The following is a 14004-nucleotide window of genomic DNA, read 5'->3' on the forward strand; positions in this document are numbered from 1 at the left end:
GTTCTTTTGTTTGTTAACAGCTTGGAAGACTGAAAGGTTTTTGATCAAGGTGTTAAGTACCACCCCTAATGTTTGGCACTCGTTCAAGGCTCACACACACATTCTGCATGTTACCTCTTGTTACAATGTTGCCTCCTCTTAATTACATCATTTCCTTTATAGCAGCATGTGCAACTCCTTTACAATATAACAGTGTCAATCTATGGTATAGTTTGGAAGTGCACAAACAAACCAAGCACATAACACAAGGGACCTTAAAATGGTTAAACATCAAATCTCCAGGAGCCTCCATACCAACTTCTATTCAAGTCTATTCAAGTAGTGATCAGTAAACATGCTCATCAGTAAACATGTGTTATGTACATTATAATACCACAAACAGCACTTTACGAGTACAATTCAGTGATCTCAAAACTATCATATGCAGCCTGTTTTTGACTGTGAATGGTACATTCTGAATGAATCTAAGAATCCTATCAATTTGTACCTTTAAAGATTCCAATGAAATCAGCTCCAACAACACACAGTTGCTCTGGTAAAGTATTGATGACTCTGACAACTCTTTGTGTAAAATGTGACAATCGTTAAATGAATTATTCTCTTCAGTGTGTATAGGAAAACAAATTGGAAGTTTGATTTAATTCTGTATGTTCTAACGGAAGTAATGTTCAATTTGTGGGAATTGATCTGGGTCTGGTTTAATGGGCTTTCCATAAACCTGAGATACACAAAGGGGCATTTGAGAAACTCGGGATTATGCTTTTGTGTTATAATCTTGTGCTTTGATCTGTAAATGCATGCAACAACCAGTGACACCAGTGACAATTCTGGTGACTCTCCTTTTAATATAATTCTGTTGGCAGTGGATAGTCTATATCTCATTACATTGTATTATTAAAGGGTATGTATGTAACACTCTAACAATGTTGAATCAGTATAATATTTCATAATCATTAGATATAAATGGAATTTAACTCTCCTTCTTTGTGATCAGGGAGATTATTTATTGACTACTTAATGCAACTGAGTAGGGTCTTTCCTACTGCCTCCAGTTTATCCTAATATTTTTATCTTGGGCCTATTACTGAAACAAGGTGAGTCAACTAGATGTCACAATTCAGCAATCAGGAGTTTTGTTACAGTAGATAGAATAAAAAAAAGAAAACTCACCAATAAGAAACTCAACCCAAAACTTATCCTTTGCAGGGTTGTATTCGCGGTTGAATGACATCTTGATCTGGAACTGCTGGCCTCGCCGCACAATCAGGTTGTCATTATTATACAAGTGTGTCCGGTGTTCTTTTTTGTTGATCTCATCTCTTGTTTTCAGCATGTTCATATCCCACACATCCAGGAAATCTGCCAAGGAAATGAAGGGAAATCGCTACTACCACTACTGTACTTTGTAAATACAGAAAATGCCTTGAGAATACCCTGTCTTTAGGAAAAAACATTAGCTTGCCATTCACAAAGTTAAGATCCACTTATTGTTGATTCAACACAACATTTCAGATAAATAATAAAGATTAAAATCATTGTACATGCACACATGGTTTAAATCTGTGCATTTTAGTACAGATTCATAGTAGTTCCATTGATGAGCATTGACACACAATGACTTCTGAAAGATGCCACTAAAAGGTCATTTAGGACAGGTAAGAGATAATTTGCACTCCCCTGAGAAAAGATCAGATCATAAGAATGGATTGTTGCTGGTGTCTTCCTGAACTAAAGAGATGCTGGTAGTGTAACAGATAACTAGGAGTAGGTGTATTTAAAAATACAGCTTTGAAGTCTGAGTTTTGAAGGAAGCAGAAATATAAACTCTTTTCACACATCAGAAAGAGATGCAAATGTCATTATGTTTCTCTCCTTAGCTAGATTACTGCCCAGCATTCATGGGCATTATCTTCAAAGCTATTGATATTTCTCATGAACCATTGAGGATATATTGAAATTCTGCTGACATTGGTTTGGAAAGATTTTAATACATTTTGTAATCACATGTCAGTATTGCCATCTGCTGGGAATATAAGGTAATACATGATACAATTACATTGTGAATTAGTGAATACAGGTATTCACTTTCAGGGTTGCAATGTTACTTTTACTGAAAGTAACTGAAAAGAAGTAAAATAAAACTTGTGATTGATTTTAACTGAAAGTAACTGAAAAATAAGTAAAATTAAATTGATTGTGATTAAGTGATTGATCTATAGTTTCAATATTTTCAATATTTTTCAATACCTACTGTCCATATTAAGTCTTAAATGGATGTTGGTCAAACTGGCAAATAGCTAGGTCAATAGTGAAGTACCCAAAGACCCAAAGACTCAAAGACTGAATTAAAATTTGGAACAAAGTCAGAAAGAGTCAGAAAGAGTTCCACTGGTTATAGCTAGACATAGTACAGACGAATTGCATTCTAATTACAATTTACAGCTTACCTTACAGGCAGGACTGTGCATTTCATTATTAAATTTAATACAAGCAAATTTATACAAACAAACAGTAATGCCATACCCCATGTAAGGTAGTAACATATTACTAGAATTGGTGAAAACATACTAAAGTACCTCCACCTGACACATTAATACCATCATAACTCCCAGTGTCAATGGATCAATTTTCCAGATTCATTCTCATCTTTCTTCCTTGCTCTGTCTGTAAATATAACAAATTTGGCTCAAATATCACATAGAGATGCCAAAAGCAAAAGTGACCTGGAACCAACAAATTTGATTATACTGTTCTGAACTTAGTGTTGCCATCCAAGGCTATCAGCTACTGACACATTCAATTTTTGCTTGGGAGAGTCCTAATGAAATTGGCAGTGTGGAGAGCCAACACAAGAGCCAAAACATTAAAAACTTTGTCACAGCATTTTAGCTTTAAAATCCCAGTTTTTCTTAAGGGTGCAGTGCATTTTTTTTTAGCCACAGCAAAGATAACAAAAGTCAAAGTTAAAGTTTCGCGGATTGGTCATGATAAACCAACATCATGAGGCAGCTCAAATGACAAGGGTTCACTGCAGAACAAAATTCACCCTTCCCTTCTTGTAAGATATATTTAAAAAACAACAAAATACAGTAATTGCCTGAAGTATAACTTTTAGAAATGGATTTGCAGACACAATGGCCAGAACTACAGTATATGCTTGGTATTTGTTTCTCAAATACATGTACGATTTTTTGTGTAGCTGTGTGCTTTAACTTTAGTATAATCAATGTCAATATGCAGTATATTGTTTTGGTATTTCCACATTTTAACAGCACCCTATGATTTTCATACTCAAAGAACTAAGAACATGTCTTCTGCATCACTCTAAATTAGAAACTGGATGAACAAAGTATAAAGCAATACTAAAACATTGAAAAGTTTATGAAATAATATAAATCTTATCTTGTTTTTAATATGTGATCAAGCTCATCCATTTAGACTTCAGTTTCAAAATGATAAACCAGTGTACCAAAAAAAGAAAAGCTATTCCAAATACACATTTTGCTTATATTTAAAAAGTGTTAGTTTTGTTGTAAAATATAGTAAATGTGGATCTAACCAGCAAAAATACTCTTAAAAGGCCACAAAAATCCCAATTTAAGAAACCTCTTTAAAGTGCCAAATGTGTTAGTGAACCCCCTAACATAATTAGGAGGATGTTATTGAACCCACTAAAATAATTATGGGAATTTCAATTTCTTAATATATTTCCCTTGATTAATCAAAATGGGATTTTTTAAATAACCAAAAGTGCATATATTTTGCTGCATTTTGTATGACAGGTAATACATGAGCTTTGACCTCATCTTACTGGTTAGTAGAAACACATCATTTCACGATTAAAAGAGAATCTCGGAAAAAGAGTTTTTGATGATCATCTGTCTAGATATAGTTACAGAACCATTTCTAAAGATCTGTGGTACCATCCATCTACTTTTTAGCGATTTTTCATTTTCAGACTGCGATAAATGAAAAATATTGAAGAGGAAGTCAGCCACAGAGTACCTGGAAACATATTCTCTGGATAGACGAGTCAAAAGCTGAACTGGCCATTTGATAAATGTTTTACGAGGCAAAAACCAAACACTGCCTTCCAACGGAAGAACCTTCGCCCCGTCATCAATCATAGTGGGAAGAGTATCATGGTTAGGGGCTGCTTTGCTGTCTCAGCAAATGGACAAATTGCCATCATTGACAAAACCATGAATTTGGTGTTGGATCAGCATGTCAGGCCAGCCATTTGTCAGCTGAAGCTAAGTCAAAAGTGGGTAAACATACAAACAATTTTACAACAGAACAGTTGAAGAAATTGCCCGTTTTGAATGGGTGAGACAAAGTCCAAACCTAAACCCCTTTTTGATGTCATGGCAGGACCTGTTCAAGCAAGAAAACCCTCAAACCTCACTGATCTGAAGCAGTTGTGCAAGGAAGAATGGACCAAATGTCATAAAAGCTGATGCAAGAGACTAATAAACAGTTACAGGAAACATTTAGTTGAAGTCATTGCTGCACAAGGAGTTGCCACCACTTACTGAATCTAAGGCTTCACATATTTATTCATACAAGGATATTTATGTTGGATTATTTCTTAGGCAGATCCAGATAATGTAATCTAATGTCTTTTCATTATATGTTTACTCAGGTTATCTTTACTTTTTTTATTAAGATTTTAATGAAAATCGAAATATGTTCAGTCTAAAATATACAAGAATACAAACCAGCCTTGGGGGGGGGGGGGTCACTGTTTTTTTCTCATCACTGTATAACATAGTCCTTCAGAAGGTTATGGAAAAATTGGTTGATTAAGGGGAAAAAAGATTAGATGTAGTATTTACTGTAAATAAAAGTCATTTTGACAAAAGAAAAATACTATAAATTACGACTTACCTCTGAGATTAGGCCGTCCCCGAGGATGAAGCCCAAAAGGTTCAAATTCTGGGATGTCTTCGCCTTCAGCATTGGAGCTCACAGAAGGAATGTTGCTGCGTCCCGTGTGAGTGGCTTGAGAGTGCTGGGGTCTAGTCTCAGGAGTAGACATGGCTCTTACTGGCTTGTAGAACAGCACACAACGTCTAGAAAGCAAACAATAAATAAATAAATCATGAAATCAGGACTTTAAGATAAAGAACTTTAATGTCATTAAGATAAAAGCATAAAAATATTAATTTCCTTTTTGCATTTCATATGGTTCCATATGGTTGAAATGAGAAGATACCATGTAACTGCTTTAACCATTTTAACACTGGTACTCTGAGCAACGTTTTTGTTCATCACCACTCTTTGGGAACAAAATGAAAAAGGCACAACAGCGCCTGCACTTTCTGTGGTGCTTAAAGAAATGCTGTATGGGGAAGCAGCTACTCAGGAACTTTTACATCAGCACCATAGAATGTGTCCTCACTTGTGGTATCACTGTGTGGTACAGCAAAACGCACAGACGCACAAGCAAAGGATTGTGGCAATGGCACAGTGGATTTTAGGATGTCATTTACAATCAATCAGTGAGATCCCCACCATCCGCTGTCGCAATAAAGCACAATCCATCATTCAAGATCCCAACCATCCCGGCCACAGACTGTTCTCCCCCTGCACTCTGGCAAGCGGTACCGCACTATTAAAGCACGGACCACTAGAATTAAGAACAGCTTTTACCCTACTGCAGTACACACATCCTCAACAGCTAACTGCAATGCCTCAGACTCAAGGCACGTCTGCACTGTGCACTTTTTGCATGGTCTTTTATGTTTGTTTTTTCTTTCACTACTACATATTTATCGTTCTCCACAACATATTTATTGCTCTGGTTGTACTATTTATTATGTTGCAATGTACTGTCTACATTGCATGGGGCTGTTTGTTGTACTGTGTCATCAGCAGTATGGGAGTACAGTGGCAGCTACTTCACATCATCATTATACGTGTAACGTAACATGGAAGTCTGGTCCGTGTAAACTATAAAAAAGGTCCATGATTTTGGTCGATATTTCAGTCTTCTATGGGTTCTATCCCAAGGTTGCCAACAACCTCCTCAACCCCCCCTAATGCAGCAGCTCCTTAGTCATGATGATGGAGATTCAGACTGCCTAGTCCTTCTGGCCTTGCCTATGCTTCTCCAACCAAGGGGATTAAGTCAAATTCTGGTAGTGCTGATGTTTCTGAACCATCCTGAATCAATCACCATCCATCCATTTTCTAACCGCTATATCCGACACAGGGTCGTGGGGGAGCCAGAGCCTATCCCAACATGCAATGGATTCAAGGGGGGAAACACCCTAGATGGGTCCATCGCAACTATCACCATTGTATTGCTATTTATAATTGAGTTCAACTGTTTTTTTCCATATAAAGCTTTCCTCCTGTCTACATTTTAAGTTTCCTGCATCTAACCTGTCATCTTGTGTGTTATTGTGATATGCTGAAACCTTAAGATACTGGTCTGGGCTCAGTCAGTGATGCCTGCCTTATCTAGAAACCTTCAATTGCCATGTTTATTGACAAATACTTTGCTGCTTTTCTGTGGAAAGCAGAGTTTCTCAGTACAGTTGATTAAAGAGGAAGTGCAATCCCAATTTCTCAGACAGGTTATTAAATCTCGGTAACAAAATGGATTCATCGACGTTATAGAAACATTTTACAAATTTCAAATTATGCACAAAATCGTGAACTTTGTGAAAGTACTGCAAGTCACGCTGTCACAAACCCCTGGTCTCGTGAGAGTTCCTACGAATTTTGACGTGATGCGGCCCTTCCTGCTCGCTGGTCACTGTAATGACTAATATAACGTGATGTACGAGCGAATGAGTACAGGTTGTGCAGCAGACCTAACACCTCAGAAATGTACCAACATGATCTGCATGTAGTTGAGGGATTAAACGTTTATTTCCCTTATTACACTAGTTTGCTTTTACTGTGTATATAATTTACTAACTATCCTGCTAGAATAATAGAAAATTACTAACTGCAACTTAAGTGTGAGCTGGCTACTTGCCTGAAACATGAAGGGCAGAGCCAGCTCCTGGCAGCCTGACCAGAACTGAGAGTGCCTGATATCTGCTTAAGCCATGATTAACAAAATCTAGAAGTACATAATATCTGCTTAAACAACGATTAAAGGAACCCAAGGAGGCTCTTACATTTCTTATAGTTTATCACATACCAAGGCTAGCAGCCTTGGCTTTACACCATACTGTATATGGCATGGAATTGTACTGAAACTGTTCAGGTTTTCTGTTTGTGATTTTGTATAAAAAGCATCCTTTTGTATCAATGAGTTGAGTCAATGCTTCATCGGCTTTGATTCCCGTATGCATACGTAATAAAAGAAATTCCTGCTTCATACACACCTGGATCGTGTCTCCTTTAGTTGGATACAACAAATAGTATTTGTAGGCAAAACCATCTCAAAACCGAGAGCAATATTTCTATTGGATTAAAAGTGATGAAGTCGCAAGCCTGCTTCTTTACAATCTAAGGCACGCTTCACATCACCAGAATTTTTATTCCCTAGCTCTGAATCACAGAACATCGAGCTGTGCATACCTGGGAATTCTGACCATTTTGTGATGTAAATTGAAGGTTTTACAAGTTACTGTCTACATTTGACTTTTATTGAGGTTTGAAATGCACTCGTAAATGCTGATTCTTTCTAACCCTGAAATATGAAAATAGCATTGCAGTTCCCCTTAAAATATTGAAAATGTTATACTGCTCTTAATGTCATTAGATCTCATAACAAATTTCCTCCTAGTCTTCTATTAACTGCTTGTGCTGTTATTTCCTAGTTCAACTTCTACCACAGAGAGCCAGTGCTTATTGGAGGCACCCCTAGTTTTCAGCCTGAAACCTGATATTGTCAAGTCAAATCAAATCAGGTATCTGATTAAAAGCAGTCAGGCATCTAATTAAGTGATCCGTAGCTCACCTGGAGGTAAACTGTGAAATATCCATTAATGAAGACATTTATAGCCAAAAATAATGGTGGTGTGGATTTAGATGCGTCATGAATTCACATCCTGATAACGGTAAAATACCCAAACTCATTCCAGAAAGGAGTAATCACAATAACTAATGTTACTGTTGTCCACAAGTATGGTTTAAACTATAAAAACTTTCATAAAAATCATCATTTGTGTTAATATTCACGTACTTCACCTTTTTAAAGAACAATGTAGCCATTTCTAAAATATTCTTCATTAGCGGCTAGAGATACTTAAAAGAATGGAATGCTAAAAATGATGTTAAACTTAATTACTACAACTGAAAAGCTGCAGGACCCTGACATCTGAAGACGACTAATACTTTATAACTAAAAATCTTCAAAGGGAATACAGCAATAGATACCATTACAGATGCTAAGTCATATAAAAGCATGAGAACATAAGAATAGCTGCAAATGAGAGCAGACTATACAGCTCATCACATTTAGTTTAGGATGTAAATTAAATTTCTGACTGCCACAATCTTTATATGCAGTGGTAGTTTGAAAAGTCTATCATTTTAGAGCACAATCTTATTTTTAACCATCATATTTGAAATCGTCAAGTGAAGTTTACAACAGAAGTTTAGTATAAAGGATAGATCTTTGTCGCCTTCTTACATGAGTCTCGCAGCCAGCTCTTCCCTCTTCTATTTCACTTGCATTTCCACCCACCTCCCCATCTACAACCGTTCAGTAGCTCCCTAGCTCCCTCCTCGCAATAGTGAGGGGGTATTGGGAAGCCTTATACTCACAGCTGGGCTGCCAATCCTTCTGTTAGACGAGTCACACCAAACACTCCATGCATATTAGTCACTCAGTTATATTCATTAGGATCTAACCAAATAATTTAAAAGTCTGAAGCCTCCATGAACAATGCTAAAGACATCCAGGAAAAAATGAGGTCCTGTGAGATGCCCACCTACATTCTCCATTTGACACAAATCATGCATGGCAAGCTCCACGGCATCTGACAGGAGGAGCGCGGTGGCTCTCATTGGACAGTGCAGGCTTGGAGGTTCCCAGCAAGTTGCACAGGGGCGTGTAGTGAACAATCTTTAGTTAACAAATCCATCCTTCCATTTCCTAACTGTTTCATCCAATGCATGGTAGCAGGGGAGACAGAGCCTGTCTCAGCAAGCAATGGGCACAAGGTGGGGGTAAACCCTGGATGGGACACCAGTCCATCACAGGACACACACGCAGACACACACACCAGGGTCAATTGTCGATTGTCCCGAAAGCCAATTAACTTACCAGTATGTCTCTGGGCTGTGGGAGGAAACCAGAAGACCTGGAGGAAACCCACACCAACATGGTGCAGATAGCACCCCAGGTTTGGAATCAAACCCAGGGCCCCCGCACTCCAAGACAGCAATGCTAAGCACTGCACCTAATTAATAAATAAATTATACAAATGATGCCATCCTAAGAACTACATTATGAGCCATTTTATGAGTGTGAGCTTCACTCCAAAATTGTTTTAAATATCAACACTTTTGCTGGGGCCTACACTGTCAGGGTGCTTTTACAGGAGTAAAATTGATTGTGAAAGGGTATGTTTGGTTCCTTGGAAAGGTAAGCTGTGAACATTTTGAAGAACCATCATATTTACTATATACCTCTCCATTGCACTCAAGGTGAGACTTGTGTGAACAAAACAGAAGGGTTAGATGTAGATGAGCACATTTTTGTATGTAAGTTAATTTTTTTTTTTGGCATTCCTTTTGAAACTTTGACTATTCTGAGACATATGTAAGGACTCGTATGTTTTTTGTTTCTTACCAGCAACAATTCAATGTATTGTATAATCATTATTTCAAGAAGTGTTGTGTCACAGTGATTTATTAATTGCAATTAAAACAGTGCAATACGACAGAGTAAGCAGATATTCTAATGGAAATGTCCCTTCTATTAATTTTGTGAATCTCTTTGGGTTTTTTTTAACCACACAAAAACTATTGAATGTATTTTCTTTGATGTAGCCCTTGGGAAGCAAGCAGCCGATAAAGCATTTTCTTTTTTTATTTATTCCTGCAAAGCATTGGCTTCATCTGAATGCTATTTTCTGTTTAAAGCACACCAACCAGATGCAGCCTCTGCAACAGACAACTCTCCTGCAGTGAAAGGAGAAAGGGATCAATTTTCAGAACATGAACTGCAGCAACAGCTGGAAGTTGTGAAGTAAGCTGGCGAGTCTGAAGAGGCTTTTATTTTCTGCATCTTAACAGCACATACACACATACATTCTCCACTGGTAGTTAGGTACTTCTGGCACTCGGACAGGGCCTGTTTTAGTATATTCTATGAAAAATAAAGTTCTCAATTCACTTTACTTCCTATTAATATTTTGGTAAAGTAAATACCCCATCAAATAAACACTCCCTCTTTATACAGTATGTGTGCTGTATATCAATGATGTAGATTCTTAATATAGTCATAAAATAGAATTACAGTTTATAGTTAAATTTTAAGATGATAGAAAAATAAGGGCAATGGCAAGCATGGGAAAAAAACCAAGAGAATTAGAATGAGACTTGGATGGAGTTGGCAGACACGTGGTAAATTAAATTTTATGCTTCTCTGTGCAAACAGGCCCACACTGGTTGTAGGAACATATAGCTTACTGTACATATCACATGGAAATAGACAGAGGAAGCTATCTAAGGACCTAGGCGTTAATGTAGATTCTTCAAAGTCCAGAGACACAAGACAGTGTGGGGAAAGAATAAATAAATAAAATACACAGAATCTGGGATATCTAGTAAAAGCCATGGAATTTAAATCCATGCTATGTAATCTTACAATGCACTAGCAAAACATGAGTTGCAAAATTATACACCATACCACAAAAAGAATGATATAACTTTAGGAGAGTTCAAATAAGAGCTACAAGAATTACTGGTGTTCTCAGGGACTTTTCATATTCAGACAATTTAAGGGATTTTAATCTTTTAGAGATTTATTGTCTGGAACAAAGGACACTGAGAGATTTGATTCAAGCAGGCCGTTAAGTGTATATACTGTTTATATAGCATTAATCCAGGGGCCTATTTTACACTCAGTGGTGAAACAGGGATACTTGATCACAATTGGAAATAAAAGGAACTTAAAAGAAAATTGAACAGTATTCTTTGGCTTGGCAAAGCGGTTTGACTCTGAATCTTAAGGCAATGAATTGTGGATGTCATTTAAAATTCATTAACACCCTGGGCCTGCTTTATGTTGAAATTCATCCAGAGTCATTTCAAATCTGGACCGAAGTCAAAAAAAGAGTATATCATTGCCCTAAATCTATTTTCAAATATTTTTACTACCATTTGATTACAGAATAGTTCTGTACTGGACCTGAGCTGACACACTGACACAGAAAGCAATTTTATTTTTTGTCTGATAACTCTAGTAAAACAATTCTGATGCTGCAGTGTGTGCCTTAACAGAAATGGATCTCCAGACAATGACTCATCATATTTACAGAAGGATATGAGAAGGTGATTCTTACACTTAACATTCAGAATATCAGAATTCTCCTTCGGGAAACTTTAAATGCAGAACCATCAATTTAGTTTCATGTTCAATTGTAATGGTCAAATAGTAACATCATATTTTCTCTCATTTCATTCTGCTACCAAGAGATAGCTTATATACACAAATTCACACAATTTCCAGTATTTTAAAATCAGTTCATTACCATGAATAAATTATACTTCCATAAGTGCAAAACATTGGCTTCTGGGCCAATTGGTCCTGGTGTGAGTGTGTCTGTGTGTGTGCCCTGCATTGGACTGGCAACCTATCCAGGGTGTATCCTGTATTGTGCCCATTGCTTGCCAGGATAGTCTCCTGGTCCCCCACAACCCTGAATTGGATAAAACAGTGAGTAAATGGATGGAGGAATGGAAGTGCAAAAATATTTGGAATTCATTCAAACTAAATTTTATCACCAAGAGGAAGATTATTTTAATTTATTAAAACATTCTCCAAGAGGTGGGGAGCAGGCATTGTTGAAATATAATTATGTTTCTTGGAAAACTTTGTGACACAGTCCTTCCATAAACCTGAAGTTAATGAACTATAATGATCATAATAAGTATGCAAATAGTATACTGTCTAAGGAGTTGCATGAGACAAAAACACCAAAAATAATTATGCTGCTAAATATATTTGCATTCATGTAATGCAGAGCCAGAATTCCTCTTCTTGCATTCTTCTGGTTAGCCCTAGGGTAGCTAACATAAATTTCATTTTAAGTCTTCTACAGAGCTACAATAAATGTGTACCTGTATTTATATGTTATACATACTTGTTACAATACGTATCTTACAACTAAATTGGAACAAGCTCTTGTTCTTTGCATAATTTCTTACAAGAAATACACACTATTTTAAAACCAAATAGAAAGTAGTATTCTCAATATATTCTATATACTTTGTATATTTCTTCAAGAGAAATTAGACTTGTTGCAAAGAGGTATACTTACGTGGAGTTATATAAGATTTTAAATTGATGGAATGTTCACATAATAAAAAGTGTTTACAGCAATGACACATCAATACAAAATGTACCAGAGTGCATAAAAAGAAATTGGGGGGAAGTGAATTTAAAACTGAGAAAAAGGAGACACTATTTTACACAAAGGGTTTTGGGACTCTGGAAGAAGATACTCAGCACTGTTGTAAAAGTTGACAACATGGCTTCTTTCAAGAAAAAAACTGCATGAGATCCTGGGATCACTGACCATCTAAAAACCAAGTGAACTACCTGGGCTTAAAAGCCTCATCTTGTTTGCAAACTTACATTCTTGTCTAAACTCTTTGTTCATTTCTATGTCCTTTTGACTGTATTTTAAGAGGAATCTCTCATTTTACATTGTGGTTTACTATAAAATTCGGAACTTATACATACAATAATGCATTTAGCATACAGTATCTGTAGTTTCAATAGCATATCAGAGTTTCTTGAATTTTAACTCTTTTACTGTCATTTCTGAGTTGTAAACTAAAGGCTAAAACAGATATTTTTTTACTGTTCTTTTAGTACTTATAGAATCTGTTTTAAGTAACCAATATCCTGAACTGCATATTTTATTTTGATTATTTTAGTTTTTGCATCATAGTATTTTTCACATCACATTTTTCCTGGAATCATATTACTTGCACCAAAAACATAATGGTAAACAATGCATTTATATTTCTGCAAAAACTCAGAAAATATTTTTTTACTTCCCTAGATAAATAAAATCATTCAGTCAGACAGAAGATGAAATAATGATGCACAGTTATGTCAGTTTTTTAAAGCTGTCTCAACCTGTAATTGAGGTGAGCTGGAAAACAGTTTTTGAAGAAATATCAAAAGTCATCATTAAAGATTCCTTAAGTAAAGGTTTTGTTAAAACATAGTGAGCAGAGGCAGCTGAGAACACAAGTGTCTTAACACTTGTTATGAAAATAAATATTTGGCAAAGTTCAAAACAGAAGGGAAGGTTTACTCTACCTATCCAGGAGAACACCGCCCTTTTCCTCTGAGCTGATGAGGAGGCTGAACAACTCAGTGTATGTGAAGGTAAAATCAGCTTCCACTTATATACAGAGTGAGGGAGACTCATGGGCAGGGGAAGAGTTTCCACAGCCTGCACACATCACCAACTGAGAGGAGAGGGGGAAGGGGAAGACAGGGTCAGGAAACATTTATTAGTGTTGTGAGGAATGTGCCTCTTCTGTGATTGACTGCTTTTAAAATTTACAGCAGTCGAGGGGGTGTTTTCAGAGTAACATGGTAGTTATTATGTAAAATATTAAATTGGAGGTCTACTTCACTGGATTGCTAATAAGATTCTGCTGCTTATTTAGGACTTACAGCTCTGCTTTGTTGCTTGTGTATAACAAGACACTTTTACAAGAAATGTACAGATGTTACACCAGGCAGTCACAGCCTGCCAAATCCAGAAAGCACTCTATTGGGCTTAGTTTCTGCTAGCTTTGTTTATGTAGCTATAAAAAGCAGTTACCACAAAGGCTATGGTAAATACC

The 14004-nt window shown here is 36.6% G+C and overlaps 1 protein-coding gene across 1 annotated transcript in view; it reads right to left on the reverse strand.

The window, feature by feature from the left end:
• Window positions 1–13527, reverse strand: part of LOC148832964 (coagulation factor XIII A chain-like) — a 59227-nt gene extending 45700 nt beyond the window's left edge. Inside the window, exons 1-3 of the mRNA XM_088919262.1 lie at window positions 13469–13527; window positions 4888–5072; window positions 1171–1359 (exon numbers count right to left, since the gene is read on the reverse strand). Of these exons, the coding sequence (XP_088775388.1) occupies window positions 1171–1359; window positions 4888–5038 (340 nt within the window). The 5' untranslated portion in view covers window positions 5039–5072; window positions 13469–13527. The remainder of the gene's footprint in view (window positions 1–1170; window positions 1360–4887; window positions 5073–13468) is intronic.
• Between the last annotated feature and the right edge of the window lie 477 nt (window positions 13528–14004).

This window comes from Atractosteus spatula, chromosome 6 (genome assembly GCF_055471065.1).
Source record: "Atractosteus spatula isolate fAtrSpa1 chromosome 6, fAtrSpa1.hap1, whole genome shotgun sequence".
Taxonomy (NCBI): domain Eukaryota; kingdom Metazoa; phylum Chordata; class Actinopteri; order Semionotiformes; family Lepisosteidae; genus Atractosteus; species Atractosteus spatula.